General features: G+C 43.9%; 1 protein-coding gene across 4 annotated transcripts in view; it reads left to right on the top strand.

Moving 5' to 3' along the window:
- megf10 (multiple EGF-like-domains 10) overlaps positions 1 to 26,780 on the top strand; it is a 112,649-nt gene that overhangs the window by 13,877 nt on the left and 71,992 nt on the right. For 3 of the 4 annotated variants that reach the window (XM_049738642.2, XM_049738641.2, XM_049738638.2), the window contains exons 3-8: positions 5,552 to 5,653; positions 10,836 to 10,936; positions 13,711 to 13,803; positions 19,513 to 19,759; positions 21,846 to 21,966; positions 25,736 to 25,872. In XM_049738642.2, the coding sequence (XP_049594599.1) occupies positions 5,552 to 5,653; positions 10,836 to 10,936; positions 13,711 to 13,803; positions 19,513 to 19,759; positions 21,846 to 21,966; positions 25,736 to 25,872 (801 nt within the window). The remainder of the gene's footprint in view (positions 1 to 5,551; positions 5,654 to 10,835; positions 10,937 to 13,710; positions 13,804 to 19,512; positions 19,760 to 21,845; positions 21,967 to 25,735; positions 25,873 to 26,780) is intronic. The other variant, XM_049738640.2, reaches the window with a different exon arrangement.

The following is a 26,780-nucleotide window of genomic DNA, read 5'->3' as shown; positions in this document are numbered from 1 at the left end:
CTTCTTGCCGATCAGAGAGCCGGCTCGCCTGACCAGTTTGTCCAGTCTGGAGGTGTCCTTCTTGGATGTGCTGCTGCCCCAGCACACCACGGTGTAAAACAGGACACTGGCAACCACGGACTGGTAGAACATCTCCAAGAGTTTGTTGCAGATGTTAAAAGAACGTAGTCTCCTCAGGAAGTACATCCTGCTCTGTGTCTTCCTGTGAAGGTGGTTGGTGTGAGTTGACCAGTCCAGTTTTTTATCCAGCCACACCCCAAGGTACTTGTAGGAGTCCACAGCCTCCACCTCAGCCCCCTCCAACAGTACGGGCCTAGGCTTAGGCCTGTTCCTCCCAAAGTCTATGACCAACTCCTTGGTCTTGGAGATGTTGAGCTCCAGTTGGTTGGCACGGCACCAGGTGGCGAAATCCCCCACCAGGCTCCTATACTCCTCCTCTCTATTGTCCCTGATACACCCGACAATGGCTGTGTCATCCGCGTACTTCTGTATGTGACACAGCTCAGAGTTGTAACAGAAGTCTGAGGTGTACAAGGTGAAGAGTACAGGGGCCAGCACTGTGCCCTGTGGGGCTCCAGTGCTACTGACCACAGTGTCAGAGATGGCGTCTTTTAGTCTGACGTACTGTGGCCTGTCTGTGAGGTAGCTGGAGATCCAGGTCACCATGTATGGGTCCACTCCCATCCTGTCCAGTTTGTCTCTGAGCAGGGGGGGCTGGATGGTGTTGAACGCACTGGAGAAGTCTAGGAACAGAATCCTCGCTGTGGCGCTTCCCTTATCCATGTGGGAGTGAACTCGGTGCAGTAGGTGGAGGATGGCGTCCTCCACTCCAACATCTGACTGGTATGCAAACTGCAGGCAGTCCTGAGCATGTCGCACTTGAGGTCTGAGGAGACCGAGGAAGAGCCGCTCCAATGTCTTCATCAGGTGTGAAGTGAGTGCCACCGGCCGAAAGTCATTCAGTTCACTGGGCCGGGTCTTTTTAGGAACCGGCGTGATGCAGGATGTCTTCCATAGTGTAGGCACTGTCCCCAGCTGCAGGCTGAGGTTGAAGATCCGTTGAAGTGGTTCCCCCAGTTCAGCAGCGCAGGTTTTCAGTAGTCTGGGACACACCTTGTCCGGGCCTGGTGCTTTCCTGGGTCGAAGCTTCCTCAGTTGTCCTCTGACCTGGTCTGCTGTGAAGTAAGGCAGAGCTTGTGTTGGCGTGGGGGGGCTGGAGGTGGAGAGTGGTGGTGCTGTGGTATCTGGGGTGGGGGGGCAGGAGGAGGAGGGTGGGGGTGCTGTGTCGTTTCGGGGGTGGTGTGTTGTGGAAGGAAGGAGAGATGTCTGCAGTAGAGGTGGGGGGGTCGAGGGCCGATCAAACCTATTGAAGAAGTTGTTCAGCTCGTTCGCCCTCTCCGTTGTCCCTTCAACGACCCTGGTCTTGATGTTGTGGCCCGTGATAGTCCTCACACCTTCCCAGACGGCCCTCATGTTGTTTTCCTTCAGCTTCTGCTCCACCTTTGTCCTGTAGGCGTCTTTGGCTACCCTCACACAGTGTTTTACCTCCTGCTGTGCTGCCTTCATGGCCTCCCTGTCTCTGCTCCTGAAGGCGGCTTTCTTCCTGTTCAGGACGGCTGAATAGTGGCCTTTAGCTCATTTGCATTGTTGGGCCTGATGTCTTTCAGGTTCTTCTTCACAATACCCCACAAATTCTCTATGGGGTTCAGGTCAGGGGAATTTGCAGGCCAATCGAGGACAGTAATGCCATGGTCATTACACCATTTACTGGTGGTTTTTTTCACCAACATATATAAGTCGCACCGGAGTTTAAGTCGCATTTTGGGGGAAATTTATTTGACAAAATCCAACACCAAGAACACACATGAACCAGCAACAGGCTAAACTATACGGTATGCTAACGTGACATAAACACAAACGAGGAGCTGAGAACGGGCCTGATGTAACGTTAACAGTTATTCAAACAACTATAACATAAATAACACGTTTATCAAACCATCTGTGTCGCTCCAAATCATTAAATCCATTGATCGAATTTGTCCTCTTTTCTGCAACAGGCTAAACTATACGGTATGCTAACGTGACATAAACACAAACGAGGAGCTGAGAACGGGCCTGATGTAACGTTAACAGTTATTCAAACAACTATAACATAAATAACACGTTTATCAAACCATCTGTGTCGCTCCAAATCATTAAATCCATTGATCGAATTTGTCCTCTTTTCTGTAAACAACGCCGCGTGTGCAGCGTGCCGCTGACGTCGGACTCGTCGTCAGTTGCAGTTCAAATTATTCCATAGGCCCATATAACGATATATAAAATATATATCAAATAACTATCATATAGACCACAATATTATCAAACCATCTGTGTCACTCCAAATCATTAAATCCATCGATGGAATTCCTCATCCTTTGTGTAAACAACGCCGCGTGTGCACTGCGCCACTGATGTAGGATTTATCAAACTATCTCTGTAACTCCAAGTCATTAAATCCATTGATTGAATCCTTCGTCCTTTATATAAACAACGGCGCGATTGCGCCACACCGCTGACGTCGGACTAGTAGTTAGTTGCAGTACAAATTACAGTAATCCCTTGCTACATCGCGGTTCGTTTATCGCGGTTTCACTACATCTCAGATTTTTTTTTTCCAAATTGAAAAAAAAAGAGATTCAAAATAAAACTTTCAAATTGAGGAATTATGTTACAAATGTTGCCCACTCGTCAGCAGAAGGCGGAGAGTGCCCACACAATTGCAGTGCATACACTTGTACCTTTTTATAAAAAAAATCTTATATTAATAAGAGTTCTAAAAACACATTTAAGAGTGTTATAACTCGTTATAATAATAAAACAGTTCGAAAAACACATTTACAGTATGTATACTTGAACCTTGTGTCATGGAACGGATGGAGCAGGGCGACCAAATGCAGCTTGGACCAGGGTTTATTGGAGAACTCAAAGACACACTCGGCAAACTGACATGACTTAACAAAATAACTAGAGGACTAACCGACAGGGACGTGACACAAAGGACGTGAAGACATTACGACAAAAACAACACATGCAATGATCCGACGGGGAGCAAGGGGCAGACAGGACTTAAATACAAAACACGAAACACGAGGCAGGTGACCGCGGTTACATTGATTGAGGTGACACAGGAGGGGAGGGGCGACGCAAACAGAAACTATGGCAACCTAGACACATAGCAAAACTGGGGACGAGTACATGACAGTACCACCCCACAAGGGATGGCTCCCGACGTCCCAAAAAACTGAAACCCCCACGCGGCGAACAGGGGGGCGGGGGGAAGTGCACCAGTCCAAATGGCCTCACCGGCCATGGCAAAGTCCTAACCGCGCTCGGCGGCAACTCTGGAACACAAACCGCAATCGGCGGCAACTCTGGAACACGAACCGCAATCGGCGACAGCTCTGGAACATGAACCGCAATCGGCGGCAACTCTGGAACACAAACCGCAATCGGCGGCAACTCTGGAACACGAACCGCAATCGGCAGCAACTCTGGAAAACGAACCGCAATCGGCGGCAGCTCTGGAACACGAACCGCAATCAGCGGCAACTCTGGAACACGAACCGCAATCGGCGGCAACTCTGGAACACGAACCGCAAACGACGGCAACTCTAGGGACACGAACCGCAATCGGCGGCATACAAAAAGTCAGAGCCGCAATTGGCGGTGTTTGGAAGTCCGGACCGCGATCAGCGGCATTCGGAAGGCAGAGCAGTGCGCAGTGGCAAGAGCCACCACACGCCGCAGCAGTGGGAGCGAGGCAAGGGACAACCGCGGGTCCGGCGCAGCTGGCTTGAAGTCTGCCGACGCCCGCGGGTCCTGCGACGCTGGGGTAGAGCCCGATGGCGGCCGCGAGTCTGATGGCGCCGGGAGGCACTCCGATGGCGGCCGCAGGTCCGGCGTCGCTGGAGCGAAGTCCGACGGCAGCCGCGGAGCCGCTGCTGCCAGAAGCACTCCGATGGCGGCCGAGGGTCCGGCGTCGCGGGAGCGAAGTCCGATGGCGGCCGCGGAGCCCATGGCGCTAGAACATGCTCGGACGACGGACGTGGATCGAGCGTCGCAGCGGGAGCTGATGGAGGAGGCTGGTCCAGGCGCTGGTCGCTATAGTGGTCGGCTCATTCTATCATAGAATGAATGGAGCAGGGCGACCAAATGTAGCTTGGACCAGGGTTTATTGGAGAACTCAAAGACACACTCAGCAAACTGACATGACTTAACAAAATAAATAGAGGACTAACTGACAGGGACGTGACACAAAGGACGTGAAGACATTACGACAACAACAACACATGCAATGATCCGACGGGGAGTGAGGGGCAGACAGGACTTAAATACAAAACACGAAACACGAGGCAGGTGATCGCGGTTACATTGATTGAGGTGACACAGCAGGGGAGGGGCGACGCGAACAGAAACTATGGCAACCTAGACACATAGCAAAACTGGGGACGAGACATGACACTTTATTAAAATTTTTATAATAATAAAAGCTGCTCTAAAAAGATATTAAAAAGGTTTAAAGTGAAAATAACACGTGAAGTGATCAACTATACTAGTAAGTAATGTGTTAATGATCAAGTAAAAATTTGTGAATCATTTTACATATAAGTGGCTCCTGAGTATAAGTCGCCCCCCCACCCAAACTATGAAAAAAACCCGCGACTTATAGTCCGAAAAATACAGTATATATCATATAACTATAACATAAATATCAAGTTTATCGAACCATCCGTCTCACTCCAAATCATCAAATCCATGGAAATCATCGTCAGCACAGCCTCTATTTCCGGAGTCAACTGAGTTGTTTATAAGTGACACAGAGGACGACTGGTACTCCGGTGCGACTTATATATGTTTTTTTTTTCTTCTTTATTATGCATTTTATGGCTGGTGCGACTTGTACTCCGGAGCGACTTATAGTCCGGAAAATACGGTAGTACAATATCAGTGTGAGCTCTCTCCTTATTAAAGACAATATAGATATTCTGTGGGTAGGAATTTGCATTCATTTCAATGATGAAAAATGATCAGAAATGAGAGTGCTTTGGCATGGTCATTGAAGGAATTAAACTTGAATCTCAAGGCACCACTAGAGCAACAATAGTTGAATACATAATACTGCTACTGGTTTTATAGTGAACTAAGTCAATGCATACCTATTTGGAGCATTGGGTTCATGAACGGTGATTGATTTTTATTTTGCCTTGACACAATCTGAGCATATGGACACTGTATATTGTTTACATACTAAACATGGTCTCAAAATTGGTCACATGGAATGGTCACAAAAAGGTTCCTTATACCCCTCCATCTATAGTGTATAACAAAGCCTGTCCTAACAGTGGGCAAGGGTAGGGGAGAGGTATAGTTAATCCCAAAGAACCACAAAAATTCCTTTCGGATAAACTTGGGTGGTAGAATGTCATGCATGAAAGCTCTACACACACACAGGGATTCTGACAGTCATTTATGTCTGATCTCTTGTCTCCTTCTCTTCCTGTGGTTTCAGATATTCAGTGACAGTTCAAGAGTCCTATGCCCATCCTTTTGACCAGATTTATTACACCAGCTGCACAGACATCCTCAACTGGTTCAAGTGTACCAGACACAGGTGAGGATCACATCAGTGGCAATCATTTTCTTGACTATTTCTCGATTTTACATTATTCTCATTATTGCCATTCCTTGTTCACAAACGTTAAGATTTCTACCTCTAGTTTGGCGTGGGGCCCGTTGTAAATCTGCACAGAAGCAGGTTAGACCGGGTTTTGATAATTTCGCAAACGTGCAAGAAGGCGAGTATGGCTTGCATGGAGAGACATATGTTCAAAAATGGAAGTAGTGATTCTAATGTGGCCAGAGCATTGTCACAGTTTTTGATGATGTGGCAACAGACGACATAAGCAGTAGTGCTGTGCACTAATGAGTCGCAATTCATTTACTCATTCGATTGGGCATGGCATCATGAATATCGATTTGTAATTTTGTGCACACGGATGAGGCAGTATGACGTCTCCACAATTGTCGTTCTACTGTTGGCGCTCGTCTGACAGTGGAGACCAGCTGCAAGAAAAGTGGATGGGATGGATGGATTGTCATGGGAAAGAGCAAGCAGGATAACCAAGTGCGAACACTGTTTATTCAAACTTTGCGGGGAAGGGGAAAGTGAAGAACTTGGTCGGTCAGTACACGGAAGACGGGTCGGCAACTAGGACAAAGCAAGGCAAAGGGCAAGGAACAAGGCACAAGCATTTGGGGTCGTACTGACAATGACTGTAGTGCGGTGTTTAAATAGTGGCTGGCTAACTGGTCGTGACAGGCGCAGGTGCTTGTCTTGATGAGAGTGGCGTGTCTGTGAGTGCATGGAAAGTTTCCGGCTGGAAGGAGTGTGGCACGGGCGCGTGGGATGGATGGATGGATGGATGGATGGATGGATGGATGGATGGATGGATGGATGGATGGATGGATGGAGGGAGGGAGGGAGGGAGGGAGGGAGGGAGGGAGGGAAGGAGGGAGGGAGGGAGGGATGATGGATGGATGGATGGATGGATGGATGGATGGATGGATGGATGGATGGATGGATGGATGGATGGATGGATTCATTGAAGTATAATTGTGGAAACTCATCATTGATATATGTAACAGTATAATGTATACAGCCTGCAACAAGACGGCGGCGCGTGCACACGCAGCGGCCACTCTCTGTCCCGTTCGGTGTTTTGTGAGTGTTTACTGAGTGTTTGTCCGGCAGTTTTGTGTGTGTTCGTCTCGTGGGATACGTCGTGCTACTAGTGCGGCGGGCATGTTCTGCTCAACATCGGCGAAAGTGGGTTTTATGGCGTTCTGGACTTTGGTGCGGAGAGATTAAAGTGCTCGGACTGCTTCGTCATGGAGCGACGCCGGACTGGCCTGCTCTTCCTCCCCCGGTTGGACTGCGTCGTGAGCTCGGACTGCTCCGTCCTGGAGCATTGTTGGGATGCGTCGGCAGCGGGTCTGCGAGGCAGCGGAAGACGGGCCAGCGCGGAGACGTCGGGCCAGGCTTGCGGCCAACCCAGCTCGCCCAGCCGTGCCTTCCATTCTCCTGGCGTACGTTCGTTCGCGGAACGACAAGATGGGTTGCGTTCGCCTGATAGGATCCACAAACCGGACAGTGCGTGCCTGCTGCGTGCTCGTGTTCACAGTGGCCTGGTTGACTGTCATCTTACCGGACTCTGCTGTGCATCGGGAGCGGCTAGCGTGCTATCACGCTTATTGTTCATTGATGTTGAATTCTTGTGTTATTTTTCCTGTGTTGTTTACTTGTATGTGCGTTGTGAACTCTGTCTTGTCACCCTGGGATAGTGAGAAACGTAATTTCGATCTCTTTGTGTGTCTTGACATGCGGAGGAATTGACAATAAAGGAGACTTTGACTTTGACTTTGACTTTGGACAAGCCAGCCTGCCGGACAAGCCAGCCTGCTGGACATGGGGTTTTGCAAATAATTGAATTATTTGCAAAACCCCATGTCAGGCTGGCTTAAATTTTTAAATTTATAAAAAATTTTAATGGGAAAAATAGATTCGGAATTCAACCGAATCGCTTCTCGAACCGCCTTCTAGAACGGATTATGGTCGAAAACCGAGGTTTGACTGTACATACACACATACACACACACGAATTATGTGTGTGTGTGTGTGTGTGTGTGTGTGTATGTGTGTATATATATATATATATATATATATATATATATATATATATATATATATATCAAAAGAAAGTTTGGGGTCACCCAAACAATTTTGTGTTTTCCATGAAAAGTCACACTTATTCACCAAATGTTGTGAAATGAATAGAAAATAGAGTCAAGACATTGACAAGGTTAGAAATAATGATTTGTATTTGAAATAATTTTTTTTTTTTACATCAAACTTTGCTTTCATCAAAGAATCCTCCATTTGCAGCAATTACGGCATTGCAGACCTTTGGCATTCTAGCTGTTAATTTGTTGAGGTAATCTGGAGAAATTGCACCCCACGCTTCCAGAAGCAGCTCCCACAAGTTGGATTGGTTGGATGGGCACTTCTTGCGTACCATACGGTCAAGCTGCTCCCACAACAGCTCAATGGGGTTCAGATCTGGTGACTGCACTGGCCACTCCATTACCGATAGAATACCAGCTGCCTGCTTCTGCTCTAAATAGTTCTCGCACAATTTGGAGGTGTGTTTGGGGTCATTGTTCTGTTGTAGGATGAAATTGGCTCCAATCAAGCGCTGTCCACTGGGTATGGCATGGCGTTGCAAAATAGAGTGATAGCCTTCCTTATTCAGAATCCCTTTTACCCTGTACAAATCTCCCACCTTACCAGCACCAAAGCAACCCCAGACCATCACATTACCTCCTCCATGCTTAACAGATGGCGTCAGGCATTCTTCCAGCATCTTTTCATTTGTTCTGCGTCTCAAAAACGTTCTTCTTTGTGATCCAAACACCTCAAACTTGGATTCATCCGTCTACAACACTTTTTCCAGTCTTCCTCTATCCAATGTCTGTGTTCTTTTGCCCATCTTAATCTTTTTCTTTTGTTGGCCAGTCTCAGATATGGCTTTTTCTTTGCCACTCTGCCCTGAAGCCCAGAATCCCGCAGCAGCCTCTTCACTGTAGATGGTGTTTTGCGGGTACTATTTAATGAAGATGCCAGTTGGGGACCTGTGAGGCGTCTGTTTTTCAAACTAGAGACTCTAATGTACTTATCTTCTTGCTCAGTTGTGCAGCGCGGCCTCCCATTTCTTTTTCGACTCTGGTTAGAGCCTGTTTGTGCTGTCCTCTGAAGGGATTAGTACACACCGTTGTAGGAAATCTTCAATTTCTTAGCAATTTCTTGCATGGAATAGCCTTCATTTCTAAGAACAAGACTAGACTGTCGAGTTTCAGATGAAAGTTCTCTTTTTCTGGCCATTTTGAGCGTTTAATTGACCCCACAAATGTGACGCTCCAGAAACTCAATCTGCTCACAGGAAGGTCAGTTTTGTAGCTTCTGTAACAAGCTAAACTGTTTGCAGATCATCAATTACCCTTCTGAGCCAATGAGCAAACACATTGTACCATTAGAACACTGGAGTGATAGTTGCTGGAAATGGGCCTCTATACACCTATGTAGATATTGCACCAAAAACCACACAATTGCAGCTAGAATAGTCATTTACCACATTAGCAATGTATAGAGTGTATTTCTTTAAAGTTAAGACTAGTTTAAAATTATCTTCATTGAAAAGTGCAGTCCCCAAGAGCCAGCTTCTGCAGCCGGGGATCAGACCGCCAAGGTCCCTGCCTTTGGCTGCCGCCCAGCACACATTGCACCCGACCCCTTTGGCCCCTCCCACAGGTCTCGGATACAAGCGGCCGAAATGAGTTTTCTCCGCAGGATGTCCGGGCTCTCCCTTAGAGATAGGGTGAGAAGCTCGGTCATCCGGGAGAGACTCGGAGTAGAGTCGCTACTCCTCCACGTTGAGAGGAGCCAGATGAGGTGGCTCGGGCATCTTATCAGGATGCCTCCTGGACGCCTCCCTGGGGAGGTGTTCCGGGCATGTCCCACCGGTAGGAGAGCCCGGGGACGACCCAGGACGCGCTGGAGAGACTATGTCTCTCAGCTGGCCTGGGAACGCCTTGGGATCCCCCGGGATGAGCTGGATGAAGTGGCTGGGGAGAGGGAAGTCTGGGAGTCCCTCCTAAAGCTGCTGCCCCCGCGACCCGACCCCGGATAAGCGGAAGAAGATGGATGGATGGATGGATGGATGAAAAGTGCAGTGCTTTTCCTTCAAAAGTAAGGAAATTTCAATGTGACCCCAAACCTTTGAACGGTAGTATATATATATATATATAACTGACAATGAGTCCAACGTCAGCACCACATGTACTTCCGGAGTCAGCAGCGGCGTTTTTTTTTTTTAAGTGACTTGTATGATTTGGAGTGAGATGGATGGTTTAATAAACGTCTAATTTATGTTATAGTTACTTGAATAACTGTTAATAGGTTACGTCAGGCACGTTCTCAGTTCCTTTTTTGTGTTTATGAAACGTTAACATCCTGTATAATTTGCCTGTTGTTGCCTATTCATGTCTGTTCTTGGTGATGGATTTTGACAAATAAAGTTTCCCCAAAAATGCAACTTGTACTCCTGTGCGACTTATATATGTTTTTTTCTTCTTTATTATGCATTTTATTGCTGGTGCGACTTATACTCTGGAGCAACTTATAGTCCGGAAAATACACGTGTATATACAGTCAAACCTCGGTTTTCGAACGTCCCGGTTCTCGAACAAATCGGAATTCGAACAAAAAATTTGCGATTTTTTTGCTTCGGTTATCGAACAAAAATTCGGAGGTCGAACCTCGCGAGATGAGTCGAGAGGACCCGAGAAAACCCGACTGCGCGGCCCGGATACCGACTGACTCTGTTCGTTATTGTATTTTCGTTACTTTGAGGATTGTATTAATCCCTAATCATGCCTCCAAAGAAAGCAAGTGGGAACAGTAAAGCCATCCTTAAACACAAAGAAAAATACCTACGAAAATCGACTAGTTCAGGGTGTAGTCTGCCTTTCGCCTTATGTCAGCTGAGATAGGCTCCAGCACGTACACAACCCTGAACAGGATAAGAGGTGTTGAAAATGGATGGATGGAGCTATGAAAAATATGGAAGTCTGCAGGTGCTGAGCCAAAGGTATTCGGGGGTCAACTGTATAATCATAGTGGAATCTAATCTAACTGGTCTTCATCTCACTGGACAATTGACCTTCCTGTTTGTGTGAAGGGTAAGCTACCGGACTGCGTATCGCAGAGGAGAGAAGACTATGCATCGACGGAAATCCCAGTGCTGTCCAGGCTTCTTTGAAAATGGACAAATTTGTGTTCGTGAGTATCTTCACAAATTTACAGCTGTGTAAAAAGCCTGGTTCGTCTGCTTTAATGGACAATGTGTTGTAAAATCACCACCACCAAAGCTGAAACAATGATCACATGAAACACAACGCTTTGCATTATTTGACATGATTCAAGCCTCAGTCAAAATATTCTGTATCATTACAAACATAGAGCCACACTTACAAAAATGATTATACCGTATTTGCCGGTGTATTGGTCGACCTTTTTCGATCCAAAATCGACCGAAAAAAATCGACCTCGACTTATACACCGAGTCATAAAATGTAACTTCGTATTCATCGCTTCAAATGTGATGGTAACCAAGGCTGTTTCTCATGCATCTCATTGTGCGTGGGTGTGCGTCCGTCAGGCTCATCAAACAGCGAGAAACTGAATCATTATAAAGCGTTCGTCGCATTAACACGCATCCTCAGCAACAATTTCAAATATTCTCACCTCAATAACGGACATCGAAAGCCAGGCAGCGACGATGACTGCTAGGGGGATGTACTGGGTATTGAGCGAATGTGCGAGTCATCGCGCGTCAAGCAACGACAATAACTACCGGTACGTAAACATTCAATCGCCATGTCTAAATGAATGTCGTTGGCACTTAGAAAATATTCGCCAAACTTGGCCAGACTTCCAGGGGAAGAGGCCGAATTTTCACTTGTTCTGGCCGACCGGAGGAAGCAGCCGAGGCAGACACTTTACGGCGGTTGAGTCGTTGGCATTTAGAAAATATTCGCCAAACTTGGCCGGACTTCCAGGGGAAGAGGCCGAATTTTCACTTGTGGTGGCCGACACGGGGAACCAGCCGAGGCAGACACTTTACGGCGGTTGAGTCGTTCGCACTTTGAAAATATTTGCCAAACTTGGCCAGACTTCCAGGGGAAGAGGCCGAATTTTCACTTGTGGTGGCCGACACGGGGAAGCAGCCGAGGCGGACACTTTACGGCGGTTGAGTCGTTGGCACTTAGAAAATATTCGCCAAACTTGGCCGGACTTCCAGGGGAAGAGGCCGAATTTTCACTTGTTCTGGCCGACATGGGGAACCAGCCGAGGCGGACTCTTTATGGCGCAAGAGCCGTTGGCACTTAGAAAATTTGAACCGGGCGGCGTGCGCGAGTGCGCGGCCCGCTGGAAGTCGAATGAGGCTCCGCGATTTCATCCGCGGTGCTTATAAAGTGCCGATCCGCTCGGCCGGAGCTATTTTCGGCCACCCGGCGCGTGTGCACGGCCTCCCGGCTGTGCCGGGCGGCGTGCGCGAGCTCGCCGGCTGCTGGAAGTCGAATGAGGCTCCGCGATCTCCTCCGCGGTGCTTATAAACAGCCGATCCGCTCCGCGGGAGGTATTCCCGGCCACTTGGCGCGTGCGCATGGCCTCCCGGATGTGCCGGGCGGCGTGCGCGAGCTCGCCGGCTGCTGGAAGTCGAATGAGGCTCTGCGATCTCCTCCGCGGTGCTTATAAAGAGCCGGTCCGCTCGGCAGGAGCTATTTCCGGCCACTTGGCGCGTGTCCACGGCCTCCCGGTGGTGCCGAGTGGCGTGCGCGAGTGCGCTGGCCGCTGGAAGTCGAATGAGGCTCCGCGATCTCCTCCGCGGTGCTTATAAAGTGCCGATCCGCTCGGCTTGGAGCTATTTCCGGCCTCCCGATGGTGCCAGGCGGCGTGCACGAGCTCGCCGGCCGCTGGAAGTCGAATGAGGCTCCGCGATCTCCTCCGCGGTGCTTATAAACAGCCGCATGCGCACGGCCTCCCGGAATTTGAACACATTTCGTCAATAAATTTCGCATATTGAATTTTAAAGTTTAATATAATGCAACAATTGAGCTCGACTTATACAAAGGATATATCATAAAATCGTAAATTTCCGTCGAATTTTAGGGGGTCGACTTATACACCGAGTCGACTTATACACCGGCAAATACGGTATATGTATACATACACTCACCACCCCATAGTGGCTACATTTATATGGACACTTTTATTCGGATTAAAAGCCTGATCGAAATAATAGTAATAATAATAATAATAATAATAATAATAATAATAATAATAATAGGCGGCACGGTGAGGCACTGGTTTGCATGTCCGCCTCACAGTTCGGAAGGTGTGGGTTTGATTCCACCTCCTGCCCCACCCTGTGTGGAGTTTGCATGTTCCCCCATTTTTTATTTGAAGAAATCTATAGCCAATAGATGAATTGTGTTGCTTATGTCTTCATTTATGATAGCCATTGTATTCCTTTGTTCAGACAAGGGTTGTGGGTCTTACCTTAGCAAACATTTCCGACAGTTTCGGCAGCAACTTCTGCCTTCGTTGCTGTCGAAACTGTCGGAAAAGTTTGCTAAGGTAAGACCCACAACCCTTGTCTGAACAAAGTAATACAATGGCTAACATATCCAAATTTAGCTAGATAAGTTACCGTTCAGCAACTTATAGTAGCTCATAGACTCTTCCAGGTTTTGATTCTAGACAGAGATCATACATTTTAGACTCAGAATTAACTGAAGGTTATCCAGACATTTTTCCGCTTCTAAATGACGGCAGCAACATTTTAGCTTCTCATCCATTTCATTTAATAAAATATGTAATTTCTCTTATATAATGGAAGAAGTGGAGCAACATGGGGTACTGATATTTAAGTCAAGTCAAGTTGTTGTGCTTCCAAACCAGTATCCACTACAGTATGCGTCCCTTCAACAAGCAAAGTAGATGTTCTCTGATTCACACATTGCCTTACATCCTTCTCTCTCCCTCTTTAGCTCATTGTTCAGAGAGCTGTGTTCACGGCCGTTGTGTGGCCCCCAACAACTGCCAGTGTGAGCCTGGATGGGGGGGGTCCAATTGCTCCAGCAGTAAGTCCTCCAGCTGTTGCTGTCTGTGAGGTGACAAGTCTTTGTTTGGGAGAGCCTCATGTTCTGTTAAGTGTTAGAAGAGGAAAAACATATAGACTATATTATTGTTTAGGTTATTCCTAATGGTTTCAGAAAACTGTTGCCAAGCTTTTACTAACTTACTAACATTGTCTGGACAGTTCAAAAGGAGCTAGGAGTTAAATTTTTCTCCACTTAAGCTCTGCCTTTGAGCACTTTGATTTCAAAGTAATGACCCTCATAGTCAACCTCGAAAGTGTTTTAGGTCAATATAAATTGGTCTTAGTTTTCATAGGAGCTACAGCATCCAGGACAGTTGAAATTTTCACTTGTACTCTAAATTGTCCTTAGGTGTGATTGTTTGTATGAATGGTTGCTTATTGTTGCCCTGTGATTGGCTGGCGACCAGTTCAGGCTATAACCTGCCTGGGAGATAGAGATGGGCTCCAGCGCACCCGCGACCCTCGTGAATATAAGCAGTTCAGAAAATGGATGGATGGATGGATGGTTGCTATAAGTGGGGAATTCAATGCTTTGCTTTTAAAAATAAGTTAAAAAAAAACTGAATAGATGGTTATTTCAGTTATAGTTGCTAACAGCAGGCCTTTTTCACTGACTGTTGAAGGGCATTCATGTAAATGGCAGTATAGTGAGTTGTTTAGCATTTGAGAAACATCCCACACTGTGACAAATACAGCTAGGTGTTGCGGCTCGCACGGCAATATACCCGACAATTCTGGTTCAGGTTATTGGGCACAACTGCTAAATAACTGAAAAACATTTTAGAATACAATGAATCTGAAGAAAGCACCTTTTTTACACAGCCATTTGATTAGATATGAATAAGAGCAAATAGTGTCAAGTGAAGGGATGTTATATTGAAAAACATTTTCAACACACACTCCCAAAAATGAGAATGATATGAACCATGTTAATTGAAGAAAGCTGAAATTAAGCATCATAAGATGCTATTTTTTTAAAAACGATTTGTATTCGCATTAATAGCCATCTTTGCAGAACTATGAGCAGTATCTCAAAACTGATTAGCAAATTGTATTTATTCAGATAATTATTGGGGCATTTTGAACTCCAGAAGAGATCACACATTCCCTCACAGTTTGGGAAAGAAATAGAACACAGCAGGTGTTTTTTTCGCTCTTTTTGTGAATCCTTCAGCTGGTTAGAACACTCTTTTCCATGAGTACGATATGCTTGGTAGACTGCGTACTCACCAAAGAGTTGGGGGAAAAATATACTTTTAGTCCAGCTCAGAAGCCTTGTGGTATGAGTGTCCGCCCTGAGACTGGCACGTCGTGGGTTTAATCCCCGGGTCATACCAAAAGACTATAAAATGGAACCCGATGCCTCCCTGCTTGACACTCAGCATTAAGGGTTGGAATGGGGATCCTGTGAGGAGCTGCGTCCCACAGTCATTATTAGCAATGTATAGCTTCTACTATGGAAGCTCGTCTGAGGATGACCTAACTAACCTGTTCTCCATTTAGCGGACCCTCATTTCACTGCTTTTCGGGACTGTCACTGAGGAGACAAAACAAATCAACAGCTAAACTTAAGTTTCCTAAAGCTGACATCAGAAGAAAGTATGCCATCCGTGTTTTATCCATAATCAAAGTCATTTGGCCCTTTAACCATCGTCAGCAATATGGTGTTCTGTGGCCATTTTAAGTAGACAGATAAATTAGAACAATTTGCTGTCAAGCAAGTGGATGAAGTTATACAGTAAAGCCTCATTGCTAAGTCATTGAAACATAATTTGAACACAGCGACCAAACCTATATATTGTGCAGTTTTAGAGTCTACAAGATCCCAACTTTGTGCAGTGGAGAAATACAACATTATACATGTATGCTCCTCATGGCCCTTTTTTTTCTTTTCCTTTTTTGCAGTATAAACATGCACTGCTTTAACCATGGTGGTAGTGGTAGCGCTTGTAAGTGTTTCCCCAGACGTCTGACCAGTAATTTAAATATGGTAACAGTGCAGAATGTGAAGTGACTTCTAGTTGAGTGTATATTTTGCTTTTGCCGAGACACAAGCAAAGTTTTGTTTGGAAGTGTTATGGATTATGCAAGGTTTCCAGCAGATTTTGTTGTCAGTTATTAAGTATAGCGCCACCGTGTATAACTTTTCAATCAAACCTTTCATTTTCTCAAAATAGACCACAAGATGTGAGGTATTGACTGTGTTTTTCAGGTCAACAGCCCTTAACAATACATCTGAATATCAATTTAGGGCGCAATAACAGGAAATGGGGGTAGCTGGGTTCAAAGGGGAGCACGAATAATAGCAGAAAATTGTGTGGCGGGAAATGTCTTGGGGCAGTGGAGCTTGTGACTGAGGACACATGACAACAGCCCAAAATATTTTGAAGTTTGCTTTTGAGACCTTTGCTTTAGCATGCATACTGTAAATACTGAATAAAGTATTTTTGTATAGAAAATAGAAAGATCGATAGATAGATACTACTGTATTGATCCCAGGGGGAAATTCAGTTGCCATCAGTTAAATACATAAATAAACAGATAGACAATATAAATATCGGACACGACAAAAACGATAACAAAAGAGAGGAAGAGAATACATCTGATTAAATTAAATAGATAGGTTACTAATTAGATATTAATAATACTTAATAATTTTAACCATTTTATTTGTCATACATTGACATTAGTAAAATGTAAAAATAATAATACTACAGCTTTTTATTCCTATGTAAAAAACAAATAACACAATTAGTCATGATTACATTTTCCATTGTCAATTGAAAATGGAACAAACAAATGACACTGAGTTCTTTTCATTTGTTTGGTTTGCTTGTATGTTATTTTTGTCTTGTACACCACAGAATCACCACAGAACACTGCATACTGATGAAACAGTTCTAATGTGTCCAGAGGAGAACACATTCCAAAACAGTTCAGGGAAGCAGTAGAGTGTTTTTTTTCACTCCTTGTGAATCTTCTGTATCAGTGAAAAAAACGGTTGCCTGTGAGTGTGCCATGCTTGGTAGACTGTGAATCATTGAATCGATGGGAAAAAAACATTCCCATTCTCCACTTAGCCTACCCCCCTTCCATCTCTTTTGTGGACTGTCCGTCGCTGAGGGGAAAAAAACAGCTGAACTTGAATTTCTAAAACTTGACATCAGCAGTACGCAACATTTTCCTGATGATAATTTTGACAACCATGTAGTCCAATCATTTGTCCATTGTCAGCAATACATCTATGTTTTTCATAGCCGTCCTGAATAGACAGATGAGTAAGAACCAGTTGTTGTCAAGCGAGTGGATAAGGAGCCTCAAACTCCTGGAGTTTGGCCTTTCTTTAATCCAGGTCAGGTTTCATAAAGGTTCCAGGGCTGGTGGACGTGAATGCACAAGGGTTTCATGTGTGCATTTTAGTATCGCTAATCCCCTTTGTCTGTCCTTGTATCCTCAACATACAACGAGACTGCCTGAGAAAAAAGAAGTATGTTTTTTTTACCAGGTCAGTCTGAAGCAGGCTAATGCAGGCAGAAGAAAAGGAGCTTGTTAATCACTTGAACAGCTTCCGAATGTTGAACTGGCATAGTGTTAATTAGCATTCTGGGCATACAGTATTTACTTTCAAGCTGAGTTTATTTGGTGAAAAGAGGATCTGTCCCCCCTCCCCCCCAAAAAATCCACGATTATTCATGTAAAAGCAGTTTTGAAGGATACAGTTTTTTTATTTGTGTTCTGGTTGGACACATTTTTATAATTTCATTTGTGTGTATTATTAATACACACAGGCGCACTGGGTAGCACGTCCGCCTCACAGTTAGGAGACTGCGGGTTCTGTTCCACCTCCGGCCCTCCCTGTGTGGAGTTTGCATGTTCTCCCCGTGCCCGCGTGGGTTTTCTCCGGGCATTCCGGTTTCCTCCCACATCCCCAAAAACGTGCTTGGTAGGCCAATTGAGCACTCCAAATTGCCCGTAGGTGTGAGTGCGAGTGCGGATGGTTGTTTGTCTCTGTGTGCCCTGCGATCGGCTGGCAACCGGTTCAGGGTGTCCCACGCCTACTGCCCGATGACTGCTAGGATAGGCTCCAGCACGTGGGACAAGCGGTATAGAAAATGGATAGATGGATTAATAAACACATACACACGCAAACACACACACACACAGCTGATGTAATCCTTCAAAAATTCACATAATACTTTGTAGACATTGTGCACTATTTTGCACATTTCATTTACGCTCACCACTCAAATCTGCTGTTTTACTGTGGAAAATTCTACATGTCAAAACCCTCAAGGTTATACTGTAAGTACTTGTATGGGTTACGTCTCTTTGAGAAATCTTTCTGTCTTTTTTGGTGGTCTCAGTGTCATTGATGTATTCAAAGTTCACTTTCACCATGGACAGTGCGAAGCATTTAACCTCTGCTCTGAAGCTGAGCCTTCAGGCTTAATTAAATAGGCGTTGATTCACTCTATAGTCTTTTTTCAAGACAGGAGATGATTTAACTTGACTAGGGACTGAGACTATTTTAATCCAAATTTCAGAAAGTTAATTCAACAGAATCCTGGATTAAAAATGTAAATTAATCTATAACTATTGTTAAACCCAGTATGGGAAATTAGACCCAGAAGTTTAAGGACTGGCCTGATTAAAGTTTAATAACGGACAGAAGTAAATTAGATGTCACTGATTGGGAGAGGAAATATTTTAAAATGGATAGATTTCACCATAGATTGCCCTGCCTAGCTTTTAATGCTAACTCCACAGCTGCAACACTGAAACTAATGGTTTGTGGGTCATGGCAGATTGTGATAAAAATAAACGCTTACATTTACTCTCTCAATATAATACACTGTTTCAAATGGTTTAGTTCGAGATATTCTGTTAGATTAAAGATGTAGTATGATCAGTTTGGACACCAAAGGCTAGATTTTCATCTACCCCTTAAACTGTTAACTGCCTCCATGGACAAGCTCATTAGAAAACAAGCAGTCTTTTATTTGGCATGTTATGCCTTCCAGCGAAGTAAGACTTGATTACATGTGCCTTTGGCTTTGAAGAGGACCTAACATCACACACAGTTAAAGAAAGAAACTTGCAGTGATGCTATGGGTAGAACATAAATTGCAAATGTACATTTTGTGTGTCTAATACACCATGGATAAACGATGAAAGGCGACTTTTCACTAGTGTGCAAATTAGTCACGGTCAATTTTGGTCATCAGTTAAGTATGTTTGAAGATAAGACTCAATTCCACTGTGGGAAATTGACTGATTAGAGCAGCAAAAGACAATAGAATGGACAATCACATCAAATTAAAAGAAAATCATATTTATAGAAAGTCTCCTAAGCATTTGAATAAAACTGCAAAGATTTGTATCTAAATATAATTTAAGGTGGAACATTCCATTTGATTTGATGCACTCATATCTTTTAAATAAAAAAATATATTTTCCAATTCAGATTGTTTTTTTATCACCCCTATTAGATGTCTTTTTTCAGATTATTGTGATGCATTTAAACAATGCAAGATAAGATTAAATTATATTTAAAAAGGACAGATCTAATGTTGCATATTGCATGTTTGATACATTGTAACCCTTTGTTTGTTTGTTTGTTTGTTTGTTTGTTTGTTTGTTTGTTTGTTTGTTTGTTTGTTTGTTTGTTTGTTTTTGCCATTTTCTTCAGCTTGTGACAGTGGCCACTGGGGTCCCCACTGCAGTAACAGATGTCAGTGCCAGAACAAAGCTCTATGTAACCCCATTACTGGAGCCTGTATCTGCACTCCTGGATACAAGGGATGGCGTTGTGAGGAAGTGTGTGAGGTGGGCACCTATGGTAATGGATGCCAGCAGAAATGCCAGTGCCGAAATGGGGCTAATTGTCACCATGTGACTGGAGAATGCAAGTGCTCACCAGGATACACTGGAGCTTTGTAAGTTCAAGTGTGAAATTGACTTTTTTTTCCTCTAATCCTAAAAATGATTATTTAATATTCCATGTTCCCTGCGATCATTAATTTGACAGTCCGCTACCTAATGAGCGTGACAAGTTCAGGGGGAACCTTTAATGCTTAACAGCAACTCATGGAAGACTGCATATTCTCAATTGAATTATTTATTGAGTGCCAGTAGGATCGAGACACGCTCATGGATTATTATTCTCCTAAATGCGGGAGAAAGGTCAAATCTGTCCAAAATGGTTCCTATTCTTTGTACTCCCTGAGCCAAGCCCACGCAGGGCGGCCAGTGACTCGACCTCGTAGCCCATGTAACAGTCTTAACTGCTTCCAACTATGATATATCGTGTGCAAGGGTGCAGGTAAATAGGAAGCTGGAACTGCAGGAGATATGCTCACACTGATTCAGTGACACAACAACCTAGAAGTCACCGTAATTACCAAAGAGGCGTAGTCTAACTGGAATAAAACCCAAAAGGGTTTTGTAATTGTAATTACAACAGATTACGACTGCCTGTAGAGTCCCAATGTTATTTTGGACATTGTTGTTCTACAAGTAAAAACAAACAATAGTGTGTTTTCCCAATGTTTATTTCACTAATGTAGAAAATGGTCACCACAATTAGGCAATGATGTAGCAGTCACATATTTCCATGACTTCATGCAGCCTGATGCAGCATGTCAATGTCATTAGAACAAGACAGCTGCTGTTTTCAAAGCCAGAATCTGCAGCTGCATTTTACAAACCGAAGGCTCCACAGTACAGTTGAAAAATTTACTGTCAATTAATTATCACCCCCTTATCTGAAGCCATATTGTAATGTAATATTTTAAGAAAGTCTTCTGGCGTTGGGCTATTGTCAAGGCTCTAGAACAGGGGTGGGCAATTAATTTTTACAAGGGGCCACATGAAAAACCTGAGTTGTGTCAGAGGGCCACACCTACGATAACTTAAACCTGCTCAATTTTCTTCCATTGTAAAATGCACTAAATTATTTATTTTAAATAGCTGGTACTGGTAATTAGAAGAATACAATTATTCTGTTTATATTTATATTAAGCTCTGTGAAATTGTGGTGTATAGGTCAAATAAAAAAACAATTATTAATCAGTACAATTTATTCTTAACTTCTTTAACTTTTCCTCAAATGACAAAGCCACTGCATCTCTGGGTGGGAAGTTTGATAAAAAGTCCTTGTTGGGCTTGCAGTTTTGGTAGCAATGCATCAGCCTCTGTTGTGCGCTGTTTATCAGACAGATGTATTTTCTCTCATGCTTGGTCGTGTAGTCACGACTCAAATTATATTCTTTAAACACAGCGACCTGTGTACCACAAATCAGGCATACGGCTTTACCTTTCATTTCTGTAAAGAAATACTTGGCAGTCCATGTCTTGTTGAAAACACGGCACTCCTTGTCAACTTTTCTTTTCTGAGGGCAGCATTTCTTCACCCTGTTCACCTTCACGCACAGCTCACATACTCGTACGCTACATGGAAGTGCGATGCCTTTCAAAATAAAAGCAAAACAGTTGTATTGCACGCACGACACTGATTTTTTTTTTAAATTTAAGTTGTAATCAAATACAATTGACGATTGGCCTCATGCGGGCCGGACAGGGACGCACAAAGGGCCGGATGTGGCCCACGGGCCGTATTTTGCCCAGGTCTGCTCTAGAACAAACTCTTACCACCATAGAGAGGCCATCAAATTTTATTTGAAGTGAGTGTGACAAGGTGACTCTTGTAACAGCATCTTCACACAATGCCTTGTTGGTTTAATAATGCCAAACAGAACAAATGGATTTGGCAACGGTGTCTATTGAATGACTGCTTAGTGTGGCATGTGGTTTAGTTGTCTGTCACACAGTCAAAGCCTTGTTTTTTTTGTACTGAGTGTACTCCGGTTACTTCCCTTTCACACAGCCTGAATAACCTGATCATTTATTTAAATAATGAATTTAAAAAAACAACAAACATTGTTTGTACCTTTTGATCTTCCAAGGAGAAATTGTTTGAACACTATATGTTTGCACGTGAATATTGTTGAGTTTTCTCTGCAGTTGTGAGGATGCATGTCCTCCGGGTAAACATGGGCAGCACTGTGAAGAGAGGTGTCCCTGCCAGAACGGCGGCATATGTCACCATGTGAGTGGAGAGTGCTCTTGTCCGGCAGGATGGATGGTATGCACACATCTCTAACATTCTTTCTCCAGAAAAAAAAAACATATTTTTTTTTTACTCATTGTATTATAAAATATGTACTTTTACGGGTTGTTATAACGACAACAAACAAAAATGATTGAGAAACCTTCTAGGAATTGCACTTGATGAGTAAAAGTATTGGGACGACTTGTCATCGCACATCAGAGAACTGATAGTGGGAAAAAAATCCATACCGTATTTTTCGGACTAAAAGTCGCTCCAGAATATAGGTCGCATTAGCCATAAAATGCACAATAACGTGAAAAAAAACATATATAAGTCGCTCCGGAGTATAAGTTGCATTTGGAGGGAAATTTAGTCGACAAAATCCAACACCAAGAACAGACATGAACGAGCAACAATGGGCTAAACTATAGGTATGCTAACGTGACATAAACACAAACGAAGAGCTGAGAACGGGCCTGACGTAACATTCAGAGTTATTCAAATAACTAGTACATAAATTACTCATTTATCAAACCATCTGTGTCCCTCCAATTCATTAAATCCATCGATCGTCCTTTATGTCAACAATGGGTGCGCGCCGCCGACGGCGCTTGCACTTCAAAATATTCCACAGGCCCATATAATGATATATAAATTATAGATCAAATAACTATTATATAAGCAATAATATTATCAAGCCATCTGTGTCATTCCAAATCATTAAATCCATCAATCAAATTCCTCGTCCTTTGTCAACAACGCCGCGCGTATAACTATATTGTAGCGTTAACAAAGTACAAGGACACAAGCACCGGCGTGGACTTCCAGGCGTGTGGCGGCGTGGACTTCCATCCCCGGAGGTGGCACTTCCAGCCACGGAGATAGAAGAGAGCTCCATAGAATAGGACCGGGCTTGCGTAAAAGCCATGTCGAGCCCCATCCACCGTCCCCGGACAGCCACCCGGCCGAGCACCGGCCCCCGACTTCCATCCACGGAGGTGAAAGAGAGCTCCGTAGAGTAGGACCGGGCGTGCGTAAAAGCCATGTCCGAGCCCCATCCACCGTCCCCGGGCAGCCACCCGGCTAAGCACCGGCCCCCGACTTCCATCCACGGAGGTGAAAGAGAGCTCCGTAGAGTAGGACCAGGCGTGCGTAAAAGCCCTAATAGTTTTTCAAACCTTCTGTGTCACTCCAAATCCTTAAATCCTTCAAACTCTTCATCCTCCGTGTCACTTACAAACAAAGCCGCTAATGATGCCAGTAGTACGTGGGGCCCTTCGTCATCTTCGTCATCCTGTGATCGAATCTTTGTCCTTTATGTAAACAGCTGCGCTGCTGACGTCAATTAAAATTCAAATTACAGTAATCCCTTGTGACATCGCGGGTCGTTTATCGCGGTTTCACTTTTTTGTTTTTAATTTTTGAAAATTTATGAAAAAATTCACATATAAGTCGCTCCTCAGTATAAGCCACCCCCCACCCAAACTATGAAAAAGAACACGACTTATAGTCCGAAAATTACGGTATGTTGTTATTGAATGATAGCTTCCCCTCTTATGGAAATACTGTCTGAAATGTTTAAAAGTGTGTTTGTGGAAGATTTTCTCAATTCCAGAAAAATATTCATAAGGTGTAACATTGAATGTTGGAGGAGATGTCATGATTCACTATGAATATGACAATGAACTTTTTTGGCATAGCATCCATCACACATTTACTCAAGTTATGCCGCAGAATTTATTACCATATTTAGTCCCTATGTCAGTTATTATAGACTTTCAGGGTAGGAATAAAATGCAACAGAAAATAATAGAATCGTGATCCTATAGTGCAAATATAAAAGCCAATAGGAACCAGTCATGAGGCCAGTGGAAAGAGACAGTGTTGTGAATCTGATCAGTCTGTGGTCTGTTTGTCAGGAAGTCCAGGACCCACTTTGCTCCTCAGGTGTTGTCGGTGCTGTTAGGTGCTGTATGCTAAGATAGCATCATCAGTGTCAGAGCGGTCTTTCTTGTAGGTGTACTGCTGAGGGTTACCAGTGGCGTCAGTGAAGTTTTCAATTCAAATCACGATCATCTTTTCAAAGCCTTTAATGACTATCAGCATAAGGGCTATTGGCCGATAGCCATTCAAAGCAGTTTCTGTGGAGCTCTTGGGTTAAAGGATAATACTGTAGGTGTGGAGGCTTTGTTGTTAAAAAAGACCATTTGCATTTCAGGCAGCTGGTAGGCACAAATCTTTAGTACCTGACCCCTGGACATTGGTACGCGAGATTAATCTTTTGCACAGTCTTCCTCACATCTGTTGGGGTGAGTGGCGTGTAATGAGGTGGTGGTGTGTGTCTCCTATTGGCGGTGTTGTTACTGGTTTCTTCAAACAGAGCAAAGAAGTAGTGGAGGGCATCTGGCAGGGCATTATGCATCCTTGGTGTTCTAGTTAGTAAAGCACTTGATGCCTTGCCACAGTTATTAGAGGTGAAGTGACCCTGGGTGTTCCGTGCCCACCTTATGGGAAAACCAGAGTGACTGAGAGTGCCCACAAAATCACAAGCAGAACAAGCTAAAATGAAGGGCTAGTCGGCATTAGAGCAAGACAACAGTGCTACCGCAATCCCATTAAAGTTCATGCTAAATATGTTCTTTTAAGAAGCCAAATTCCTCCACACCAACCTCAGCCTAACAAGCCTTACAACCCAGACTAAGATGAAATTAGAATCATTGAGCATAGTAGGTGAACCCAAACAATTTAATTACATCTATTCCTATCGTTTGGCACAATTTGCGTACTTGAAGATCAAGCGCTAAAGTGTTGTGCAGTTGGGAATTTGAAATGATGAATAAGTGAAATGGGGAATAAGATATGGAGACATTCCTATTCTCTTTATAAAAATGGGCATCTAGCGGGTAAATAGAGAAAGTGAAAGTGAGTCCTGTAGGAAGAAAGCAAGACTTCAAGAAAATATGAGGAAACTTCCTTATTGAGTTCTGGCCAGTGTGTCATTGCGGTTTGTATGACTATTTCTGTAGCTTGGAAAGAGACGGGCATTTTGTTTTCTCTAGCTTCGAATTTTTATCCTAACATTGGCAAACCACATCCTGTCTAGAAGTCTACGATAACACAAGCACATAACATTGACATTCATTTTGTCGTCTCACAAATTCTTTATTCCTTTTGTCGTCTCACAAATTCTTTATTGCAATATTAGTATTTTCCAAAGTGTTAAAATAGTCCTGACCTGTAACACTAATTTGTGGATAACACACCACACATTTTAGGATAGATAAAGCTAAAGCAGAGGGATCAAAATCAAGGGGGTCATTAATCATGTTTGCACCAAGTTAGGTGGAAAATATTAAACATGTGCACTGTGTGTGTGTACCTACCTACCTACCTACCTACCTACCTACCTACCTACCTACCTACCTACCTACCTACCTACCTACCTACCTACCTACCTACCTACCTACCTACCTACCTACTAAGCTATCTGTCTGTCCGTCCGTCCATCCGTCCGTCCGTCCCTCCATCCATCCATCCATCCATCCATCCATCCATCCATCCATCCATCCATCCATCCATCCATCCATCCATCCATCCATCCATCCATCCATCCATCCATCCATCCATCCATCCATCCATCCATCCATCCATCCATCCATCCATCCATCCATCCATCCATCCATCCATCCATCCATCCATCCGTCTGTCTGTCCGTCTGTCATCTATCATCTATCAGATAATTCTCTAATATATAGTATATAATTCATTATTTATTGTATGAATGTATTGTTTTATTTGATAGGGTACAGTATGTGGACAACCATGTCCAGAAGGAAGATTTGGTCCAAACTGTTCCCAGGAATGCCAATGCCACAACAATGCCTTCTGTAGTTCATCCACTGGACAGTGTCTCTGCAGCCCCGGATACATGGGAGAACGGTAAGTGTTAGGGTTGACAAATTATTTTGATCGTATGATTATGTTGGGATGTAGACTAGAATCATTAACTTTGTTAAAACCTTCCACCTTTCCTTGACTCGTGGAAAGTTTCCACATTCAGTTGTTGAAAATTTCCAAATGATGTGGAAACATTCTTGCTTAGTTAGTTATCTAACATGCTCCACTAGTATCTATTTCCACAACCTTGTAAAACAAAGAGCTAAGACCCTCTGCACTGATTAACCAGGTTGCAGAGGTGACCCCCAAAACCTGTTCACTCTCACCCCCACCCTGCTTTCTCTCAATAAATATTCCCTTGCAAGAGTAAGTACCTCTACACCACACAGGGTGCTGATGGCTTTCTCCGCTTGCAAGAGTAAACTGGGCAAACTGTCTCCAGTGTGGTTGTTGCATAAAAGGTAGAGTGGGCAAAACTATCACTAAGAGACACATTTCGCTCCAACAGAAAAAAAGAGCTTTATGCTATGATTTGTAATTCTATTAATCAGAATCGCCTTTATTGTCGCTGTACACAGTACCGTATTTTCCGGACTATAAGGCGCACCGGACTATAAGGCGCACCTTCAATAAATGGCCCATTTTAAAACTTTGTCCATATATAAGGCACACCGGACTATAAAGCGCACCATTAATGCAATCACAATATAATAACTTGGAGTAGTGAAAACAATAACAATATATCAATAATGTTAATATCACATAACACACAAAATAAACATGTAAAGCTTACTTTAATAAGTACAAAACAAAACAGTCAGATAGATCAGTAAACTTGAAAAGTTAAAGTTAAAGATTAAGAATAACAAACAATTTTATGAAAGTTGAATTATTTTTTTATTAGATGTATTACGTTTGTTTCATTGTTATTGTTGTATGAATAAGAAGGG

Source organism: Syngnathus scovelli, chromosome 13 (assembly GCF_024217435.2).
Source record: "Syngnathus scovelli strain Florida chromosome 13, RoL_Ssco_1.2, whole genome shotgun sequence".
Classification (NCBI taxonomy): Eukaryota; Metazoa; Chordata; class Actinopteri; order Syngnathiformes; family Syngnathidae; genus Syngnathus; species Syngnathus scovelli.
The sequence above is the reverse complement of the archived record's forward strand: the minus strand, read 5'-3'. Positions and strand labels throughout refer to the sequence as shown.